We start from the raw sequence: 24699 nt of genomic DNA, 5'->3' as shown, positions 1-24699 counted from the left end.
CCAAGAGTTGGTCATTAGCATGCAGACAGGGGTGTCCAACTCCAGTCCTCGAGAGCTACTGTCCTGCAGCTTTTAGATGCATCCCTACTCCAACACAGCTGAATCAAATGGTTGGATTACCTCTTCGGCATGCCATCAAGTTTGGCAAAGGCATGATAACAAGCCATTCATTTGATTCAGGTGTGCTGGAACAAGGATGCGTCTAAAAGCTGCAGGATGGTAGCTCCCGAGGACTGGAGTTGGACAACCTTGCAGGAGTAGAACATGAAAGGATGGAGACCCTGATTAAGACCTAAAGACCTTAATACTCTCACAAGGTCTCAGTGAGGACAAATTCTAGTATCCTTCTTTACAGAAAGAAGCTGGATTACAATTTTTCCCTTTCAGGATATAGTTCAGAGTAACAATTGGGCATTCCTGTATTCTGGACTCTAAATTGCTGTCAAGTTGGAAACGCTGTATCCCTATTTACATTTCCCATCTATGAACTGGTCTAAAAGTACGATGTGTGTAGCTTTCTTTTGTCATCTTGTATAATAATCAGCTTATTTTCCTTTCATAATAATTAGCCTTCTTGTACAGAGCGTGAGTCATCTGGGAGGTCACAGCTAATCATGATCTGACTTTCTCCTGTTGGCTCATCAAAGATATTATCAACTTGCATTGAGATGACTAGACGATGATGATGATGATTGCATGCTTGGTGTGCGCTTATACCAAGACCAGCGTGCTGCATGTTTTAACGTTACTTATGCATTCTCCGACGGTGGAATACAGAGTCTAAGCACATAGGCTCACAGCTCACGCTCCAAATCAGGATCATTCTCAGTGCAACACTTCTCCCCACACCTCACCTTAATATGCTGTGGAAACGACGCTGTCCATCTGACTCATTATTGTGCTTTGTAATCATAGCAACTGCTGTGACTCTCAGGCATTCTGAGATGAATTAGAATGAGAGACATCTCTTTGCAATTTCCTTGAAAGCCCGTTCCCGCTGAAGGAACACAAGCTGGACTGAAAAAGGAAAGAATCTGGAAATAGGTATCATCTTCACTTTCCACATAACTTGAAGTAGACTGCAAATCCAAACGGGAGATATGCCGCAGAGGTGTGTGGGTGCTCCTTTCCCCACAGAGAGAAATCCGGGGTATGAATATAGCTCCCACGAAAAAAAAGAAAAAGCCAGAACAGGGCTGTAAAAGCTGTAATATGCTACTTGAAGGCGGATTTGGTAGTTACTAGTGATGATGGATTCATGTGGAGTTTCTAGGGACTAGGCTGGCTAACAGGCTCATTCCCACTGTTAAATTATTAAAGCTGGAGGGTTCAGGAACATCCACATGTTTTTGCACTCGTCATATTTTATTTCATAGTAGTCATCAGGAGAGAATTAATTATTTATAGTGCCAGGTCCCTAGACGTTTTTGAATGGATCATTTTCGTTGGCAGCTATAGATGATTGGTTAACCTTCTCTTGTTCTATTGCCAGAGGTTTCGGTCCAGCACAGAGCAGCTATATAGAGTGGCATACCGGCCTTTATCCTGCATGTTGTGTTACCATTGCGTGTGATATCGCATTCCTTTTCATCGCTTGCAAATGAAATTTATTTGACACGAATTGCTCAATGTCCCAGGAATCCTTCATCTGTTTGTTTACTCATGCATTCAAACTTCCAGTGGGGTTATCCACAGCAGTGTTTTCACGCTTCCGACGGCTTCTTCTCTTTCAGATCCACCGATTACGGCTCCACATATGAGAGAATGAATGACAAAGTTGGATCCAAGACTGTCCTAAGTTACTTATACGTCTGTCCGTCTAACAAGAGAAAGGTGAGACGTTCATTTATCACAAAAGTTGCTCATCAGTGGAAATACTTTGACATGTTTTCCTTTAATGAATTGGGTATGATTACATTTGCACAGGCCTAATTCCATCAGTACAACCTGAGCCATGTCATACTCATCAGTCTGCTCTCCCGAGAGCCTTCTTTTCAGAGAAAGCTATTTCTATTCACTAAATAACTCTAATGTCTATTTTGCCCGTTTTATTTTGGTTTCAGCACTGTCAGTGGAACTTAAGACAAATTTTAGTAAAAACATTGTAATTGGCACGATTACTTTATTTCTTGCTTTGGTTTTTGTTTTCAAAGCACATTTTTTAGGAAAAGCCAATAAGAACAGGGCACTGAGACTCACAAAGATGATTTATTTAGAACAAATATGAAATTCAGACTTTTTCATCACTACAACGCAAAACTCTGAATAAATAAACTATCAAATCCTTTACTCCCCATGAAGAAATATCATGTTTATATTGACACTAGTTAAAATATCTATTAGGATTTCTATAGCTACAACTATAACATCCCAGTTGTTGCACTCATATTTACTGTCGATTTAAGTACCTGACTGCAGCTTAGAGACTCATGTAGAACTGAGACCACCGAGCTGTGTGTGTTGTGCACTTAAATAAATAAGCTGATCTGCAGGGAATTTAAACACATCATGGTCACATTTTGAATCTAACCGGATAAGAATTTATTGCTTAACAGATTAACGTGCAGGTCGCCTGAAGACTGTCCACGACCTGTTTAGACCTGGTAGGGTTAGGGCCACATCTACTGCTGTTTGGCAAACCCAAATGGAAATATTATAACAGAAGAACTTTGAGGAGACGCGATCTGAAAGGTACCATCATAATTGGTTGTGTGATGGATGTTTAGAGGTTAAGAATCTGTATTGAACTTGACAAATCATAGTTTTAAGCGAATCAGCTCATTTTGAGGCTTTTCAATGGGAACATCAGCAGAAAGTCTTGAGGTTTATTGACAGAGACAGAATACAGACAGAACAGGTCTGTTTGGTAAATGAAAGCAGTGTTTATCTTTGGAGCAGCTGCCTGGTTTATATGACATACCTCTGTGGCTTTTACAGGTAGGATTAAATCAGTGCTCATTGCTAAATGCTGTGTTTACAAGTTGAGGTATTAAATAGAATACTAGGTAACATAGGTTATTCGATATTATTATTATTATTATTGGCATCTGAAATTGAAAATCTTATGTGAGTTTGCTTGTGGATAAAATCGTCTGTCTATTAGTTAGGAAACTATGTACAGTGAGTCCTTGCTCTATAAGAATGTTTCTGGCAACAATCTAAGTGGAATTTTAAGAATTTCAAGCCCCCAAAAAACAAACCCATGACCACTGCCAGCTGCCAACCATCTGCCAGTGTTTTTCATTTGCCAGAGAGTTCTGTCAAGCATTGATTTTTATTGTTTTCTGATAATCTACGAATATGTTTTTCTATCCATCTGTCTAACTCCAGCTAAAATGAAATGTGCTAATTAATACCCAATCATTTAGGGTTTTGGTCATTGTTCTATCTTTAGGGTTACAGGTCATGTCTGTCAAGCAGGAGGGATATTAAATCCCTACACTTTTATATTGAGATCCAAAGCCTTTAGCATCAGGCTGCAACTCTGATATTCCCTCATGTGTTGAACATCACGCATCTGGTGCTCCAAGCAAAAATTTGATAGGCAAGTGAAATCATAGCCAAGAGTGTGCTCCAAGCAGCAAAGCTACAGTCGGAGTCTCTTCGACCTGTAGCCTAAAGGGAACCAGAGCTGTTTCTGAATCCATGTGTTTTCAGTCAATTTACAGTATTCTGTACATAAATATATATCGACCCAGCTCTCTCGGCACAACGCGGCAACTACCGTATGCATATGGCAAAAATAAAGTTTGGAAAGCAGTAAGATGATCAGTTTATCTGGTATTTATGGCCGGGGACAATAATGCTGTTTACGTGGAGCTCGACGGGCTGTTAGCTGGAATAACAAGTCACACTTTGGAGTCGCAGGTTGGTACAGATAGTTAAAGTATGTTTTATGTGAGTCATTATTTTGTTTATTATTTTTAATAGTATTGTACAAGAGTCCTATTGCCTTTTATGCCTTTTTGCAACTGTTACAGTATGAAGAATAACATTTTAGATTATTTTCCATCTAAGATGTGAAATTCAAAGTAAAGACATCGACAGAAAGTGTGGTTCAATTATGTAAGGTCTCTTTTACATAGACTGTCTAATGATTATGCATGTAGAACTTCACATTATCTAAAGAGCACCACTGCACTATCATCACTAGTCATCTGAAGGTACTTTATATTATAAGGTAAATATTATAAGTCAGCTGTTTGCTGGTGGGCTCCCTCCTGCAGCTGAGAACATTGTTAAGAAGGTTAAACCTAAGCAGGAAGGGTTTGGCCTTAATAACAGTCATAATAATACTGACTTTAGAATTCAAAGGTTGCACGTCGAGTTGAGAACTCTCTGTAGGTTTCACACTGTCACAGTGTTTATATGTTAAATCAGTTGTCGCTATAAAATATTCACAAAGGCTTCTTTAAATGCCACCCAGGACCGCCGAGACCGTAGAACTGAAAATTTTTTTCTTTAAAACATTTAAACAGTCAATTCAAAGTAAGTTTAGTCAGAACTGAGATTTTCCCAACAATATGATTACGTATCCTTGGAAACAATCCTTTTGTCTACATTGGCCTACTTGGTTAGACTCATGTGCGGCACAAACCAAAGCGTGACGACAGGCCGTGTGGAGAACGTGCTCGTTGTTGTGGAGGTGCTCGGGCTCATCAGTCTCACTATGCCAGGGCCGAGCCAAGGTACTGACCCTGAATACGTTTGCGTGCCATGGGAGTTAATAGGATCTCCAAGAGTGTTGAGCTAAACCACGTGAAGGTGAGGAACAGATCATAGCCGATGCTGATTGCTCCTCATGACTCACTCCTCCTCTCTGTTTATGTGGAGAAAATTTAATTCCACATCAAGGGCATAGCAGAAACGTAGTCCCTCAGGTTCTCTCTCTCTCAGGTTGCTGATGTGACACACTTTGTGTTATTCGGCTTACGCGAGAAAAAGAAAAAATAACACGTGTACTCATGTAAACAACTGATATTAGTCCTTGTTTTTTTAATGCAGGTTTGTAACGGCGTACGTTGGAAAAAATCTAGCAATAATCCAAATGTTTTCCCAGTTTCATTCTGCCTGTGGGCTGATTGCCTCTTCGACCTCATCTATGGCCTAATTATTTTGGTTTACCGTCGTGCATGTATGAAAGTTTGCCTGAACACTTGCTTTATTTATCTTTTGCCTCTTGCATCCGAGTCGTCGTGTTTAATGTCTGCCCGTGTTCTATAAAAAAGCCGTCTGGGTGCCCAATCAGTCACTGTGAGATACAATCGTCTGCTGCCCTCTGAGATATTCCTTCAACCACAATAAAGGCGCCATTATATGTTAACTGCTTTTGTTTTTTCTTTTGTGCTTACATTGTTTTAGAAATAAGGTGAAGCTGTGACCTTTTACAAAGTCACATTATAGATTTGAATGATGGTAATGACATTTAGTGCAGATCGCTGAAATTGACAGCTGCCATGAATCTTCTTGGCTGTATTCTGATGCTCACCATGTGCTAAATCCTTGATCGAACAGCTCATGGATTACGTTAAATTAAAAATAAGGACGTGCACTGTTAAAATGCCATTGAGGAAGCGAGACAGTGAAAACATGATAGCTAAATGTTGGCGATTAAGTCCTGATCCATGCTTAATGAGCATAGTGCTGCGACAACTGTGTTAAACCCTCCCGTCAAACAAAGACTAAGCTCAATTGATCTGGCGTGATGCGATTCATTTGCTGCAGAGAGTCTCTTTTCCTCCCTCTCTGATCCATACCTCCACATCTCATCATCCGACAGCTGCTGGCTTCCGTCTTGGTGCCATAGCCCATGCACAACTCAACGGCAGGCTGATAAAACACAAAGGTTATCCCTCCGACCTTTATCGATTTCGTTTTGTTACTCTCCTCACTCGCCCACTTCCTCACCGAGGCCGAGTGGATGCTGTGAGGGAAATCTTAATCACCTCTCGCTAATGCTATCGGTCACTGGGATTTTGGAAGTGAATAATTATTGTTTGAGGCTGATTGTTTTAGTAGGCAGGAGAGAAATTGGCTGCTGTTCCATTTCCCGCCTTTGTATTGGCGTTGAATTGGTTCTGGGTTCTTTCTAATTGCAGAGGTGACAGACAGAAAGGGCTTGTTACGATAATGTCTGAGGTTGGGAAGTAATGTGGTTGTTTTTGCACGTACAAGGTGGTAAGTGAGTAATAGAAATGTGAAAATGCTTTCTGCGACTGGCTCCCGATAAAATGAGAGGCCTGTCGTGAGCCTCTCTGAATCAAGGCTACAGGAGAGATGACCTAAAATGCTGCAATTGAAAGCTATAGTTGTACCAAGAATACGTGACGCTCGTCGCTCAGCTCAAAGCTCGAGCTAAAGACGAGGGTAGATTTTTGTATGAGACATACAATGTGTTCAGACAGGCTTTTCTTTCCTTTAACTGAAAGTCCTGACAGGTGACTGAAAATGTAAAACAGACTCTGCTGCTCACAGCAACATGATGAAATATGATTACTGCTTAAAAACTGTAAATTACATCCGACAAGCCCCAAAGACTGTTGCAGATATCAGGAGGCCTTGGCATTAGACAGTGACAGGTAATGAATGGCAAGATTGGCGAGCCCGGGCCAATGAGAAACCCAGATTGAGAAAGTGCTGCCTCTTTATTGGTGCTTAATGAAAAACAATTTATCTAAATCACCACCGGGGAGGGTTCCCGGTTAAAGCTCTGGAAAGAAGTCTAGCTTTTCTGTCAGTGACAAATGTGCTGTTGTTTTTCCAATTCAAATGGAATTGACGAGAGAAAACAGCCGTTTGGGCTGTGAGCGCCATCGCTACCCACCGTTCCACCACACAATTATAGTGGAGGTGTGGGCATTGTAGTGTAAGCCAGATAACAGACTAAACACTGCGAGAGAAACATTCAGAGCTGCACTACCTCATGTTTTAATTTTAACGAGAAACACGGTAGATTGGTTTGTACTCGGCTCTCTGAGAACGTTGGAGTCAAGCTAATTTTTCCTTTTTATTTTTTACTTTTGTGGAGCACAGATTAGCCTATTAACCCCGTTTCCAGCTGCAACACGGGGCGGCTTTCAGAACCAGGTGACCAACAGGACCAATAAGCAGTTAGCTGAGAGGCTATGTAAGCAGAAGCACTAGCAGTCAGGCAAACAGTGTTTTCATCAGGATTTGGTAAGAAAAATAAAATAGGTTTTTGGACTTACCAGTTCAATTTTACTGTGTGTGTGTGTGTTAACAAATTAGCAGCCGTTTCTTAAAGGTGAGCTATAAAACATTTACTGCAAACTGTTCGGCCGAGAAATAATAAATATTACAAAGACTTGCATGTTGCTTTACATATTAGCAGCATGCAAGTCTTCGCAGCCAAGCAAACAGTATTAATAAAGACATTAAAGATCAGATGCACAATATTTTCTTCATCTTCATTGTACTGTTGAAACACCCCCGATACCTGTGATGCCGTTGTGAATGCTTTCAGTGGGTCCTGTGGGTTACACAATGATGCCTCAGACCCCACAGGCTCTTTGTTTTCATGGGAGCACTGCATCAGCGCAGAAATGTTGAGGTGGGCTGTACGTATCAAATGAGCAATCCACACCAATGCAAAACCCAGATTTCCCAGCATAACTCTGCATGGTGTTAATGTTATGGCTGATTAGAGCATCCACACCTATCCTGTGATGAAGTGTGTATTGATCAAGATTAGTTACCCTAAAAGTGAAGCATACAACAAAACACCTTTATTTATTTATTTGTGTGGAATCATTCAAATCCCTGTTTATATAAAAGTAAACCAAACTGATGATGGATTCATTTCAGATTCTATGAGTCAAAATAGTACCATCCCTTTTAAATGCTACATCTATGCTAACACCTTCTTTTTATTCAAGGAGGAATTCCTGTGAACATTTTATCTGCTCCCACAAAGACTCCAAATGTCATTAGCTGAAAGAAATATGCATTGTGGAATCCCTGTTCTTAGTGAATACTGTAATAACTGTGATAGCTCTGGTAGAAATATTCCAAGCATGAAATTAGGGCTTCTACTACTGTGGAGCTGTTAAATTTGAAATTAGAGTTTTATTGGAAGGAAAAAATGACATGCTAAAGCACCGACTGATAAGCAAAATAACACACTGTATGTGCAGATTCATGCATGGCTGCTCAATCACTTGTTTCTACGGCACTTAATTGCAGCTAGACCACAAGTGGCGTCACTTTACTGTAATCTATTTGGACAAGTCGTTCCAATGATCAATTTTTCTGATGCCACCTACGTGCTCGAATGTGGTTGTGTTTTGGTTTAGATGCCACTTCCCTCTTTGCTGCGAGCAACCTTCTATTTTGGAACGAGACGATGAAAATGCCGAAGCGCCGCCTCAGAAAAGCTGCAGAACTATGGCAACGCAAGTGCAACAGTCACAGTCAAGAAATGAAGCTGGAAATATTCCAGAGCTGTTTGCCAAGCATAAGCCCGACGTGTGCCAAAATGCCAAGCCTATTCTGCTGACACTAACGTCTCTCTTCCACCTCTTCTCATCTCCCCATCTTTCCACCTCTTTGCACAAAATTTGCCCTTTAAATCCTTTCTTCTCCCATCTTCAAAAACGCACACCTTTATCCTTCACGTGTGTGCACGCCCTCCTCCTCATCCTTTTCCTTTTCTTCCCCTCCCCACTCTCAGATTATGGTGTTGACAGATCCGGAGTTTGAGAGCAGCGTACTCATCAGCACTGATGAGGGAGCCAGTTACCAGAAGTACCGCCTCAATTTCTACCTCCTGAGCCTTTTATTCCACCCCACTGAAGAGGACTGGGCCTTAGCTTACAGTCACGACCAGAAGGTGAGATCATTGTCATCTTTTTTCTGTCCTCACCTGTAATTAGCTCTTTGCTCCTTACTTGCAACCTTTTGTGCTGCTCACATACCATACTGTAGGTTTTTCAATTTAGCTAATTACCTGATGGCTTTTACTCACCCGATGAATGTAATTTAAAATTATTTAGCTAGAATTAAGTGTGAGGCCTTTCTTTGAGACACACTATTATTACAAACCCTCTATTTCTATATCCATCCTTTAATATTGTCACAATCCCCTTGGTTAAATTGTAAGTTAAACATATTGATTGTTTTGCATGAAAGCTCTTCAGTGGTAGCAATAACGGTGCTAAAAAAATCTCCACTCTCAACTTTTGTTGAACTGAATTGTTAAATTCTCCCCATTACTAACTAACCCTTCATGTAACATGCGCCACAATCAATACAAGCACAGACATCCTTTGTCATCTGTTTTACACTACCCCCCAAATCACTGTAAAGGCTCGGGTTGTGAAGTGTGTGTGACAGCAAATTCATATTTGCTGAAAGTGCTTGTAAGAAAACTAACAAACAAGTAATTTTTAATTATGATAATAAAAATGTTCTATCTTTACGGAGCCCCGCAGGGGACATGGGAGAAAAAAAAATTAAGACTGACTTTTGCGAAATCTTGCAAAGCAAACTCGGGATCTCGCAAAACTTTTGCGAGATATCGCAAAACTTTTAGCCGCATTCTTTGGACACCGGCTCGAAGCCGACCGGGAGGTCGAGGCACGATGTGCCGGGAAAGCAGTGTTCCTCCCGGCTGTAGTAGGTCTTCTTCGGCCTTTGGCCTTCGACCTCCCGTTAGCTTCAAGCTAACAGGAGGTCGAAGGCCAAAGAATGCGGCTAAAACTTTTGCGAGATCTCGCAAAAGTCAGTCTTAATTTTTTTTTTCTCTCATGTCCCCTGCGGGGGCTCCGTATATCTTTATTTTCTTTATGAAAATAATCAATCCAATTCTATAACGAGCAGCAGAGCGACGCCACCTGTTGGTTAGAGTCCCACATCAAGTGTTTTTGCCTCAGTGTCTCTCATTCAGCATCAGCATCTGTTTCCAAGACAACATAACTACCATATGAACTAATCAAATAGTCGGGTGAAGTCTGGGATCTACATCTGCAAAGTTGGTCATTTACCATTTAAAAATGTGTATTTATGATGCTAAAGTATATTGTGTTTCTCACACTTTTCATGTATCTTGAGTAGCTAGCTAGATCGCAGTCATGAAAAACAAAAAGTGTGCCTATCATTGTACAAGCAAACCATATGAAACAGGTATATGAAAACTGTCTTCCATTAGCCACAGCCACATGGTGAACGTGGCCATACTGTTTTGAATATAAGGAATTTATATCATGAAACGGTAAATTCATTATGGAGGTTTTTAGAGAACAAGAAAAACTATTTTGGTCGTATTTTGGGCTGAACCTCAATCAGGAAACAGCCCCAGTAGGAGAGCTGGCTGTGCCTAAAAATGAGTCTCAGCCTGTAATGATTCTCATTTCCCACTCGAGTCTTCATCATGGTGTCACCTTCACTGAGCTTTGTCACACAGTATGTAGCTCAGCACAGCTTCTTCACACAGAGCTCCAAGATTGTGCACAGGAAACAGCTGCCATTAAGGTCAGTGACGCTGACCTGAGAGCCAAAACGATCGTCCTGTAGGACGGGACTTGGTGCAGGAAGGTGGTGGCTGCACCAGGCCGCTCAACAACTAATCTTTCTAAAGCACGCTGCGGGACTCAATGTCAAGCTGAAGTAGAACTAACAAAAAAGTAAAAATAAAAAAAGGTGATTAAATGAAATGGTTGAATAACTTCAAACTAACCAGCCAAGCTGACTTTAGCCTTGGATGATTTTGAATTAGGTGGAAATTTAATTACCAAATCTGTCCTTTTATATCTTTAATATAAAACATCTGTTATATGTATGAGTGTCACGATCGCTGGCTTGGGCCTTTTCTAGGACCAATGAGATAATCTGCATCCATCTGTCCCTCCACAGTCCACGAGAATCACTGCTCCTTCTAGAGTTGTAGTTAGATTGTAGTGAAACTTACACTCAACTAACAGGTCTCCACCCAGATTGTGACAATCTAAAGTAAATTTTACATCCGCTTTAATTTTAGGCACTCTCTGTTTGGTGTCTTTATGGTTTCTTTGTATTTAGTTAAGTTGTTGTTAGACTTTGGTTTTCACATGTTTCTTAGTTCTTGTTAAATTTTGCTTTGCATTTCCTCCTGTGATTCCTCTGTTTGCTATTCATTTCCCGTTTTGTTTTGGTAGTTCATCGTTTCCTGTGTCCTGTGCACTTTGATTACTCTCACATGTGTCTTCTGTCCCTCCTGCTTCTGCTTCCCTGATTACCTCATGTGTGAATAAATAGTCCAGCCCTTCCTCCGAGTCTCCGTCTTTGTGTTGGTATCATCTTCTTGGAGTTTTGGCTTTCATTTCCTTTCTGTTGTGGACCTTTTGTACTTTGGATTTCATCAACTCAAATGAGAGGTTTGTTCTCAGTTTCTTAAGCCTGTATTTAGTTTACACTCCAATACATGACAGTAACATAAAGAGAAAGTGAACAAATACTCCCCCAGCTGATTACATAATAATCCAAAACCTCAACATTTTAATTTCAAGTATAGTATAGTATGGTCTTTGTTTGTTTTGCCCCCAAGTGTGATGCTGTTTGTTTCTAAAATTAGAGTTACTGTCCCATAGCTTATTAAAGGAGATGTGGAAACTGATCTACCAATAAAGTGAAATGAGATTTTTTGATTGAATACATATTCTCTAAGTGTGTTAGAACCACGCTTGAACCTCCAGCTAAGCAGAGTTTGCTCATCAGGAGCAGCAGGTTTATTATTTGTTTAAGATAAATCAATATTTATCAAAATAAAGGCTAATAACTAGATGTCATGAACCAGAGGTTCACCCAAAGAAAGGACCCAAATGCAGACACCAAACACACGCAAAGTAACTATTGACAAGGATATTTGTATACGAAGCGGACAAAGTCTTAAGTAAATAATAGCCACGGAGGATCGGTGACTGGGACTGAGAGGGATGGTCCTAGCAAGTCAGGTTGCAGGAGAGGTAAGAGGTCAGAGGGGTTTTTACACGTCCAAGTTAGTAAGCACTGAGGAGGGGAGGTCCGTGGACGCTTCCTCAGGAGCCCTGAGGTGTAATGAGAAGGTCAGAGGGCAGGCAGGAAGGGAGAGAGGGAGACGGAGAATATCCCGGTGACATTGAACCAGGGAATGCAACAGCTCGCCATTGAGAGAGTAACAAACTGGCGAGGAAAAACAGGTTGCACAGGATTAAGTAGCTCTCGTGCTGATTGCTTGCAGATGGAATAGAGGTGAGGCGCTGGAGGTCCCACCCAAAAGGGAAGGACCCAGGGCCACAGATGGAAAACCTCCAGACACTCCCACGGATCATGACACTAAATAATTTATCAACTAATTGCAAAAGGCTCGGGATCCTCCTGGGCGAACATGGATGGACGGAAGGATAAACAGACAGTTTTACTTTTCTGTCATATGTTTGTTTTGAGCTGTTCTTCAGTGGAGCAAAAATGCGTCTTCTAATTAATTTTTCCCCTTTTTAATCAGAGACATGGGGAATGCATTTGATTTACTGTATGTGATTTTTGCAGTTTGTTTGGAACACATCATGTTGGAACATTCCTCTAAAACCAGCTTTTTGAGCTAAGTGTCATCTCTTTACATGACCATCCATCCAGAGCAAACTTCACTCTCAAATGTCTTTTTGTTTCACCTGATCAAAGAGTGTAGTGTCAGCATCCTTCAGGCTTCTCTTCGTGCTTTGACCAAGTTTTGTTAGCCATGTTTTTCTTCTATAGTTGGCGACTTCACGTTATGTCCTTCACACTGTCAGAGAATCAGTGGAATATCATAAGTCAGCAGCTTTAATCTCTTTTACAGTAAAAAGATCAGCTAATAGATTCTGCTGTTGTTGTTGCTGTGTGATAGGTTTGTAGCTTGAACCCATCCGCTGGAACGTTGAAGACAATATAATTACACTGCTAAGCAAGACACAAATAGGCAAAGTTCTTCATGTTACTCGTGCACGGGAGAGACCGGACAGAGCGCCGTTCCTCCACTTGACCCCAGTTGCTCTCGTCCGTTCTCCCGTACCACTGTCCTTTTATTGAGGTTACATGAATATGCATAGGTTCATTAACATGTGATGTCTACATACACACAAAGAGTACCTTGCCTGTGTGTGTGTGTGTGTGTGTGTGGGGGGGGGGTACTGCTGATCAAAGGGTCATAAAAGCACACAAGCAAACATCCTTGGTCAGGAAGAGGGTAGACCCCCCCTCATCCTAGATAACACAGTAAGGAAGTCCAGCAGTTCATTTATACACAAAAAGCACTTAGACTAAAACAGACGTAACTACGTTAATCCTACCATAAAACAATAAGAGAAGGTATGACCTCTCTCATGCTCCCAGGATGTAGGTGTGGAATGCACACCAAGCCTCTGTAGCCTGTTAAAGATCACACAACTTATCACTACACAATTGATTATACACCTCTAAGCATCTATGGTTAAATATTTCTAAGTATAAATGACAATCAACAATACAAAACCTAACATTCCCCCCTTTTTGACCTTTATGCTTGAAAAGTTCCCAGTCATAGAATACCTCATGTCAGACAGTTTCAATGCAAACATTTTTATACTCAGCATATGTCAAATCACCCTAAATTACTGTAAAAGTTACACAGTTTAATAAATGTATTAGCAGTTATCCCATTCATTGAGCTCATCTCATGGCAAACTGCATCTTACGAGCAACCAAAGAAATTGTTAATTTAATAGTGAAACTAAGAAAGTAACATTTTCAAAAACATCTCAGCTTGGTAATGCTTCCTCCAGGTGTGCAAATCACATGTCTCTCTGCAGAGTGGTTTGAGTTCTGCAGGGCGTCATAATGTCTCTTCCAGTTGTTTCATTGTCCATAGGACCAGAGTCCAAATGTATGTAGAATAAACATTCAAACATACCAGTTAGTGTTGTTGTTTGTCAACATGGGTCTCAGCTATTTCCAAAGCTGCAGACCTCTCAGCACTCTAGTTTTATGGCCTCCACCAACCCCCATCACCTCATTCAAGCCTTCGTCCTGTGAGGGGGATATTTATGACTCCTTAATTGTCCACGCTCTGCAGAGAAACACCTCTGTGGAAAGGGTGCAGGGTTCCGTTGTCTTACTGCTGTTATGATCCCAGCAGCCTTCAGAGTGTCATCGTATGCACATAGGAAACTGCTGTCATCACCACCATAGCTTCTGGTTCCTGTGCTTTCACAGAATCATGATGTCATCCTCGAACTCCTTCTGCGCTGTCGATGGAGCTTGGCACGCTCCCCTCATCCCACGAGTTTTCATGTTCCAACGCTGCTGAAGGTTTAAGGCAGAGCACGTCGTACACCTTAGTTGTCTTCCTCAGCGTCAATATTGAATCTTTCATTTTATTTAAAATCTCCTGGAAGCTCAGTAGCACAGCTCTCTGTGTGATGTCTGCTGTGCTGAAGATGATCTCTGATCCTCCTGAAGCCTCTCTCCTGGCCTCAGCTCCCATCTTGTGGACGATCCTCTCCTCTATTTTGCAGGCAGTTTCATGGTCCTTGCTGTGGCTCCAAGGTCTGATCTCATGATGGGCCCCAACCAGCTTGACCTTTGACCTCAACCACTGCCTGGGCTATGCCTGGAATGTTTCTCGCTTCTCACTGCTGCACCTGTATTTCAGAAAGACTTCTATGTGGAGAGCATGTCAACAATCATCAAACCACATTCTTTAGTTCAGTGAACTTCACTTATAGGCCATCAAAGCCTCATCTGAACATGGATGCACCACTTGCATAGGTTTAATACTTGTAAATAAACGGCTAATCACACAAATCACTGCAACAATAATAGTAAACATTGTTTAATGTTAATCCTTGCACTCCACCTCTTGACGCATGGACATTCCCATGCGTCAACTCACCAAACCTGGATCCCTGTCTTAAAGAAAAAGATTAGCTAGATCATGTCCCAGGCAACATCAGGGCATCTCCTCCGGAGTAGCTCCGTAACCCTGCAATAAAAGATGTTAGTGTGTCTTGCATATTAAGTTTGCTTAACACCTGGCTCTCCCAGGAGCCTGCATACACACCATCATGGCCTGGAAAGCAAAATCTGGAAGTGAAATCAAACTTCATACCTGTAAACAATTGTATCATAAGAGTAATAAGCATTCAACATCAGCAAGACAAGTGTCATGTGCAGGTTTTCTCAAATCAGTAACTACAACTATTACCCTAATTCACCTCAGACATGGATTATCCCATGTACTCTGTTAACATTAATGTAATCAGTGACTTCTCTTAAGCAAAGTCACTCCACTCATATATTATTATTATTATGGGTTCAAAAGTGGCCAGCAAATGAGCCCATAATAAACTATTCCATAATTACCGTAATCTCTTATTTGTTTTACTCATGTCACTTGTCCGCTTCAGCTGAATCTTCTAAACACAGTCTCAGAAAAACAAACATTAGCAATACACATTGACTATCCTGGTGGGCAGGCGTCGGCCATCCACATTCCAGAGGTGCCATAAAACACCATAAAGTTAACACTCGCTGTGGAAAAAGTAACACTGGTCTCATCACAGTATGTCTCAAACTATATTAATTTCTCCATCAACATATAGCCTGTAACTACAGTTTTCTTCACACATAAACCCAGAAATCTTGTAGTAGAGAAACATTAGCCAGTATTCCTATAAATCACATGATCAAACACATGAAGAACCGTAATGCTGTAAAAACGAAAATGCAAATGTTAGCGCTTGCGCAGGCGTATGCATACTTTGTCACAGTTATCTCTGTGAGCACACAAGCTAGTGAATGACACACACATAGTAAATTCACAGACACAGAAAATGGCATTTAAAATGTTAAATCATCACGCAACCTCGAGTGTTGCTGTCATCTTTCTGCTCCTGTAAAGGGAAGCACACACAGACTCATCTGCACCCCTGCCAGGCGGGGGTCAACTTCACACAGTCGTGTTACATCAGTAAAGTCTTGTCAGCTTTTGTCAGCTTTTACCAGTCAGTCAGTTTGTTTTCCTTTCACTCACTCATTCATGCATTCATTATTTCTTTCTTTGCTGATAGTGGAACCTATCGTCGCATTTAGTTTCCACTCTCAGCAAAATGACGTCATTTCAAAAAGAAAAAGAAGAACTTTAGTTTGGATTACATCGCTGAATCCTTTTGGACTGGGACTGTCATTTAATAATTGTCCCAATAAGTGGCTTTCTCCAGAACCCATTTAAATGTGGAGAACTCACTTGGCACAATTTTCTCGACGACGTGTAGCGCTTTTAATTCCCGACGTGCAGATCTGCTTAAAGAACAGAGATTATCAAACAAAACTTTCAGTGCACTGTGAAAGTATCAAAATAAAAAGGCCTTGTTAAGTCATGACACAAACTCCTCATCTCAGGAGGGTAAATCATACCATTAGCATGGTTCATCATACCATCATACTAATCGGCAGGCTCAACTTCACAACAAAAGAAAAATCATCAGCTAGATTCACTCCAAACCAACCATCAGCTGCACAACACACAACATAAGCCTAATGTCTTATTAGCTATGAGTTTAATTACCAGGTCTGTGCTCTTCACTCATTTAGGCCACAGATCTATTTTATTCAATTTTCCTTTTCCCTTCATCATAAAACATGTGACATGCTGTCATGCACTTCACAAAAGACGTTTGTTCTGACGTATTCAGAGTTGTGTATCTAAATACAGGATTCACTCGCACATCAAAGCAGGAAACTCAGTGTTTTAGAGTCTCTACTCAACACACAACAAACTCCAACACATCTCATTCACTCGTGCTAGAATTCAGTCACCTTTCATTAATCTAAAACCGATCAACTAATTTGCATATCAGCTATTAACCCACTAAGTTGACAGGACGACAGAAAAGCATGTTCAAAATAGTATCACAAAAGACAATTTCCCTCATACAGTAAATTACTTATGCTGCCTCAATCAAGCAGGAAGCTTCTCCCAATTTACTATATCAACAACTAAATTTATTGTCTGATCACTGGTTGGTCAAACCAGAATCTTTTTTCCCACAAAAGTTAAATTGTTGTCCTGCAACCTAGAGAGTCAATTTTTTTTCTTTAGGATAAATTCAGCATTTGATAACAAGTGTCTGCTAAATTGACACTATTTTAACACTGATGAAAGATAACAAGCTAATTTTCATTACATGTGTTTGTGTTATTAGGCAGGTCTAATGCATGTCTGTGGAGCTGCATATCCAGCAGAGCATGTTCTTAAAGCTGCCTTTCCTACACATTTCTCTGCTATTATTTAATCATTTCTTAACTAATGTGCTATGAGTCTTCATGAGTCATTTTGTGTTTGGAATTGTTAGTAGGGTTAATGCATGTTCTGCTTGTGTGTGTGTGATTTTGTATATGTTTCTATTTTCGCAATGTTTCAGACTCCGTCTCAATTTTCCAACTTAAGCAGTCAGTTTTCTTTTCCCAGGTTTTTTTTTTTTACCCCAAATTTTAATTTCCCACATTAAATAACAAAATTTGTGTTCTCACCACTCTCACTCTATTGTCATCTCACTCTGTTGTCCTCTCCCACTTTAACAGTCCACAGCCGGCAGTTCTCCTTCAGCTTTGTCCTGTGTTCCACTGTCTCTTCTTGCCATTTTACTCCACAGGTGGCAAATGTCAAACTCCAACTGTTCAGTTCTCCTCAAACGTTTTCTTCACATGCACAGTGAAGTTTCAGCTTGTTGTAGACACAGTGCCATTCATCCGATCAGTCAGGATGATGGGTTTGCTCTTCTTCTTTGATGCTGTCTGTCCACATTGCTGCTGCTTTGCTGGGACTCTTTGCTCAGGACTTGCTGCTGTCTTTATCTGCCATGTTATTGCTCTTTGGAGCTGCATTCTTCAGGGAGGAGTGAGCACTTGCTTGTGAGGTTGAGAGACACATGGCGCTGTAAATAAGTCAGCCAGAAACTTGGCCTGAATGTTTCCAATGATGTTAAACTATAACTTTCTTCCGACCGGTGCATGTGGAAAATTGATTCAGGTCTGCTTTTCACCTGAAAGTGACAAACTAAGACATGTTCATTATTATCATCGCTGCTTAATCAACACACATCTCTCTCTCTCTCTCTCTCTCTGTGTGTTTGTGTGAACAATCCTTTCTTAAAAGCAGAAAATGAAATTATAGTTGTTTTTTTTGGTTGATCAACACAAAACCTTTTTCCTATGATTATTTTTTTTCCTACAATATAAATTCTCCCTCTTATTCACTCTTTTTTTTTTTTACAATAGCTGGCGACCTGCAAAATCACCGCTGTCACTCACAATCAAAGGCAATTACTTTTGCACAGTGCACAAAAACACTGTGATGTCAGACACATTCACACTCACTTTGTGATCTGCGTAAATAAATCACATGACTGATGATATGTGCCATGGTGATCCATAAATATGATCACCAGTTTATTTAATTATTATTAACCCAACAAAACAAATAAACAAAAACATGATGCTGATGCTACACACACGAGTCAAGGTGCAGGAAAACTGCTCACGGGAACGCTGCACACTCATAGCTCTGTTTCCCTCTCTTTTTTTTTTTTTTTTTTTTTTTTTTTTTTTTCTAAATGACATCAGAAACAGCAGTATGCGACATTACGTGATGGCAGAGCTTCAGTTCATCCTTTGTCATTTTTTTTTTTTTTTTTTTTTTTTTTTTTTTAAATAAATAGGACAGGGGGAATGAATGAGAGAGAGAGGGGGAGAGAAAAAAAGAAAACCAAAGGGGAGAAGAGACGGTGAGAAGGGAGGGGAAGAGAGACAAAAAAAAAACAAAACAAAAAAAACAAAACAAAAAAAACAAAAAAAACAAAAAAAAAAAAAAAACTCCTGGGTCACCTGTATGGAGAAAAAAACAAACAAACAAACAAACAAACAAACAGAGGAGACAGCAAACAACAAAGAGCAACATAATAATAGAGAAAACAAAGCACCATCACAATAAACTAGCTAGTCATAGATATCAGTATTTACTAAGTAATAAACGATATTGTGCAGCACGCAAGATAGACAGCGCACAGTGTGCTTTGAGGCAGCAGCCAAGAAAGCTTTAGTCCGCGTCTGTGAATACCCATGTGTGCATACCTGTGTGGATCAGCATGCTTGCATTCCAAAGGTTTCTCCATGTAATGATCTGCTAGGGAGTGTGGGGGGGCCTCAGCCCCGTCCTCCAGGGTGTGAAGCGGGTATGGAGGAGATCAAAACTCCAGACATCCAGAGGCCCCCAGAACACAAGAGACCATGGAAGACCAACAGAGGGGCAGCCGCGCCACTGTTCCAGTAAGAGCTGAGGAGAGTCCCAGATGAGGGCTCACTCAGCAGCCGCGGAGCAGAAGCCAGGGGGGGTTGCAGTGACGCGCCCGTGAGCTCCGCCGGCCCCCAGCTGCGCCTGAGTGACCGAGCCCTAGGCCGAGAGGCCGGGGGCACCCCACCTCCAAAGGGGGCCCGAGCGAGCCCCAGGCCCCAGGCCCCGACAAGCGGCCGCCAAGGAGTGAGCCGGTGTGTACCCGGACGCCCACCCCCAGACACAAAGAACCACCAACACACCGACACCTGAGGGAGTCCGCCACCGGCAGGGGAAGTGGTGGTGGGTGGAGATAGGCCTCCAAACCTTGGAGGGCCTGAGGTGTCCCCAGAGAGGTGGCGTCTGATACCCAACCTGACATATAGACACAGACATACAGGCACACACAGACACAAACATCCATTCCCACCCTCATGCTCTCATATGCACTCACTCCACACTCAACCAACGTGGAGACAGACATAAAGAGACGCTGTACACACAATCACACTCCCCAAGTGTACTCTACAATCCGGGTCTAGGTACCCTTGCCCCTGGAGGGGGGAATTGCACCCAGACCCAGGTGGTGTTACCCTTTTCCCTGCGGTGGGGAGAGGCAGACCACCCCGACTCCGCAGCAGCAGGGAGGCCCCACACCCCAGACCGCAGTCGGACGGCCAACTCCTCCTACTAGCCCTCCCGCTCCAGCAGGCCGCAGAGAATGGGGGTGGGAGAAGACTCTGTTTCCCTCTCTTTGAGTAGTTCTCAGACAGCTCTTGATCTGATAATGTGTAGCTTGCTCATCAGCTCAGAAGAAAAAAAAACCGCAACGCAACATCACACAGTAGTTGCTCTGCCCACAGCGGCAAAGTCTTACACTTTCATATTCAACACAGCTTCTCCATCATGTACTTTTAGATGTTTCATACAGGGTTCAGCATATTAGTTGTTTTCACAGGTGTGCTCTACATCTCAACAATGGTTCATAATAAGACGACAGTCTTTCACACAGGTCAAGTGCCTCTATGCACATCATTAGGTTAAATAGTTGCCTATATCACTTCACCTCATATGTCATTGTACTGAATTTGAGCAACCACAAGCGTAATGTAGATTACTTTTAACAACTATCCACCTCAATTACGTCTATGGTCTGGCACACAGGCTGAAGAGTTAACATTTTGTGTCAGCAAGGGGTGGGGGGACAGCCACCCACCGGAGCATAGCTGCTGATGTGGGCTGGCCTTCTCCACACGCTCTTCAAGGCTGGTGTGTTTTCTGAAAACTTCTAACATTTGAATCTCTTCCATTTATAAGCCTGCGATTAACCGCACGGCTCAGGTCCGCGTGAAACCCGCGTGACCGCGCTCGCGTGAACCCGCGCAGCTGTGGAGCCGTCGCTCTCTCTCTCTTTATTACATAAATACTTTGTGCTGCCAGGAGCAAAGTCCAGCACAAACGTCTGTCTCCCTCCGACTCACTCTTGGTTGCTTAGAAACCCATGATAACAACAACAGTCGGTGTCACAGACCACATGTTCTGCTCCGCACACACCCACACAACAACAACAACAGCGACGACGACAACAATGAAAACAACACAAAATAGGCCTAATCCGGACTCACACCGGACCGCTCGGGACCCTGACCCAGTCGTGGGACGCTCACCCACTCGCGCGACAAAACCCAATGAAGAGACGCTCGGGACACACACCCAGGGCGATTTCAAAACCGGACACTCACCGGACGCTTGGGACCCTTGGGCGATTTAACCAAAACCTCTTTTTCGGGACACAAACCCAGTTATCGCTCCACAAAGCAGCGAACTTCTCAACGCCTCACACAGTGGCGGAGACTGCACAACGACACGGTTATAGAGTCGGCCTCTTTAAACTTACTTGCCGTTGCTTAGAGTGTAATATCAGCCCGAATCCCGCCGACCGTCATTCATCGAGGAGAAAAGACAGACCGCGAATCCACAGGAACTTCCTGGCTGACGTCAGTCTTTCAGCGTGCCTCTCCTCCCCTCGGTGAATGCGATTCCAGGGCTCCGGCATCGAAGGACCAATTAATGATAGGTTTGTAGCTTGAACCCATCCGCTGGAACGTTGAAGACAATATAATTACACTGCTAAGCAAGACACAAATAGGCAAAGTTCTTCATGTTACTCGTGCACGGGAGAGACCGGACAGAGCGCCGTTCCTCCACTTGACCCCAGTTGCTCTTGTCCGTTCTCCCGTACCACTGTCCTTTTATTGAGGTTACATGAATATGCATAGGTTCATTAACATGTGATGTCTACATACACACAAAGAGTACCTTGCCTGTGTGTGTGTGTGTGTGTGTGTGTGTGTGTGTGTGTGGGGGGGGTACTGCTGATCAAAGGGTCATAAAAGCACACAAGCAAACATCCTTGGTCAGGAAGAGGGTAGACCCCCCCTCATCCTAGATAACACAGTAAGGAAGTCCAGCAGTTCATTTATACACAAAAAGCACTTAGACTAAAACAGACGTAACTACGTTAATCCTACCATAAAACAATAAGAGAAGGTATGACCTCTCTCATGCTCCCAGGATGTAGGTGTGGAATGCACACCAAGCCTCTGTAGCCTGTTAAAGATCACACAACTTATCACTACACAATTGATTATACACCTCTAAGCATCTATGGTTAAATATTTCTAAGCATAAATGACAATCAACAATACAAAACCTAACACTGTGTTTCTGCATATGTTCAATAGAGTCCTTTGACGCCGCTGAACTCTCACCAATCTTTATAACGTCTCACTACTTGGTTTCTCTTATTCAAATTTTCTGTTACAACTGAAGCCAATGCTGAGAAAGCGCTGCTCAGTCACAGTTCCTTATATCATAGATCATGCACTTAAGTTTAATTTGAAGTTGCAGGGTTTCCTCAGAGACGGGTCAGTAAAATCTGATTTTGCAGTTCATGGATTTCTCAGAATAACGAGCAAGCCGGCACATGTGTGTTTCTGTTCAAATAAAGTCACTTTAGTAAATTTGTACTTCACTGGAAATGGTGTAAAATGCATCAAAAATGGAACCATAAAATTAAGTATATTCCCCACAATCTCTGTGCAGCGTATTCTTTGCTGATCGTTCTTGGTTAAATAGTTCTTTGATTTTTCAAAGTTCAAAATACATTTGTTACACCAGACTTGATTGTTTGCTCATAACGTTATTGCTTTGTGTTCATAAATGAAGGCAAACAAACAAGATGCACAACATTTGTATAATTGTTATCTACACTGAACGGTTTTTTACTATAGCTTAGTCAACTCTGCTGACATACGGGGAATAGAAACGCTGAGTATAATGCCACTTAGGGATGGGTATTGATAAGATTTTCACAATTCCATTTTCGATTCTGTTTAACGATTCGATTCTTTATCGATTCTTTTTAAAAAAGGAGAACACTAAGGTCGATTAGCTTAGAACTTTGTTTTATATCTTCTCTTTGAACAAGAGACAAATTTAGGAGTAACATGGCCTTACAAACCCAACAGTGAGAGCTTAAGAGATCCAGCCTACGGCTCTTCAATGGGGCGTCACAGGGTCCCCAGGAAAAAAAATGTAAATGTAAAATAATAAAATTAATGTTCTTCTGTAGCAATAACAAAGTATAACATAAATTATTCTGTAGCAATTACACAAGAATATCCAGTAATGTCCCTGCCTACAATTAAACACATTCACTTACTGAAAATCACCTGCTGTGGCAAATGGGTGCAAGCCTTTGACCACAAACTCAGTCACTGCTCGGTGACATTCGTCTATCCTGGCCTGAAAGGAGACGCTACCGGTAGACTGCAGCGAGAACTGCCAGCATCTGAGCCAGACTCTGTCTGTCTCATCATGGTCACCTCAATGCACAGTAATGGCAGGTTTGTAATAAGGCAGATCGCGCTAACATAATATGCACTGTTAGTTGATTATTTACCTGCCGCATTAACGGGAGAGGACGTGCAAACGTTACCGCTGCTGCTGGGTTGAGATTCACGAGTCCGGAGCGGAATTAAAAACACGACATTCATTTAAGGTCATCGCGTGTTTTGTGAGCAAATGCTTTTGCATATTCGTAGTGTTTCCTTAAATGAAATATCTACTTTGCAAGTATTGCAAGTTGCCCTGTTGTCATCCGTTCTCGAAAAGTATAACCAAACTTTTGATCGTTTGAGCCGCCGTGTTTCCTGTCAGGTAAATGACGCTCCGCAACGTGGTGACGTCGTTCGCGGCGACTGGAATCAATAAGGGAATCGTTTGCAAAAATGGCAAACAATCCCAAGGAATTGAAACAGTGGGAATTTCGATACCCATCCCTAATGCCACTTCTCGTGAGTTAACCATGAGAGCAGTGCGTGTTGTGTTCAAAGATCAAAGTCTTTCTGCAAGCAAGTGTTGCTTTTTGTCAGCCATGTTGGTGATGCTTCCTAACAGTTTTTTTAGATTGTTCAAAGTTACTGGGTAGAGACCTTTATTGCCTTTTCCACCATCTCCAGGACCTAAAAGCAGAATGTATAGAATAACCAGTCAAATTCATAATGCATAAAAAGTCTCAGTAGCTTTTCCTTCACAAATTACTTCAACTTCGACCTCTGCACGTCAGTTATGACACATTAACTCACTTAATTCATCAGTAAGCCAAAAACTCTTAAAAGCACAGCTGCTCACATCTTCACCATGAACGGAGTAGACATGCCCGCCACCACACAGCTGAAATGATCATGAACGTCTACTCTGTGCTTGTATTTATAAGTTTCAGCTCTTTTATCCAGGGGGAGGTCAACCACTGTCCTTGCTATTATTACATTCTTTCATAGATTTCTATGCAGGGTTCAAAGCACCATGTCTTGGAATCTTTAACTGGAGCTTCAAAGCATCATCGTCATTGTTGTACTGAGATTTGATTACTTTAATCATACATTTGAATATCGTTAGCTTGATAGCATAATTGCCTAAGTCATTTTTGGCCAATGACATAGGCAGACGGACAGGATGATGCAGCAGTGGTAGGGGAGTAAAGTTAGGCAAAAATCTCAATTTGACCAAAAAATGACTTAGGCACTTATGCTATGAAGCTAACGATATGTATTCTGCACTTTGTTGTAAATACATTGTAATTATTTTGAAAGGATATTATTTTGAATCAGCCTCATTTTCTGATGTACTGACAGATTCTTAGAATCTGCTTCACATATGAAGGGTGTTGTATTCATCTCATTCATCATGTAGTTTCTAGTTAGGAATTGTTGTTTCTTGCTAACAGGGGACCACAGTACTAATATATTTCTTTCTAAAGAAAATAATCCTCTCCACTTTTAGTTTCTCTTTTTGACTGTTTTTGGAATTTAATAAAATTT

General features: G+C 41.7%; 1 protein-coding gene across 1 annotated transcript in view; it reads left to right on the top strand.

Annotated features, from left to right (window-relative positions):
- sorcs3a (sortilin related VPS10 domain containing receptor 3a) overlaps positions 1–24699 on the top strand; it is a 261899-nt gene that overhangs the window by 136009 nt on the left and 101191 nt on the right. Inside the window, exons 3-4 of the mRNA XM_085408112.1 lie at positions 1734–1833; positions 8690–8848. Of these exons, the coding sequence (XP_085264238.1) occupies positions 1734–1833; positions 8690–8848 (259 nt within the window). The remainder of the gene's footprint in view (positions 1–1733; positions 1834–8689; positions 8849–24699) is intronic.

The sequence above is a fragment of the Rhamphochromis longiceps genome, linkage group LG6, assembly GCF_057381845.1.
Source record: "Rhamphochromis longiceps isolate RC_006_pf linkage group LG6, R_longiceps_female_GT1.1, whole genome shotgun sequence".
NCBI classification, from domain to species: domain Eukaryota; kingdom Metazoa; phylum Chordata; class Actinopteri; order Cichliformes; family Cichlidae; genus Rhamphochromis; species Rhamphochromis longiceps.
Note: the sequence above shows the minus strand (reverse complement) of the source record. Positions and strands in the feature narration are given on the sequence as shown.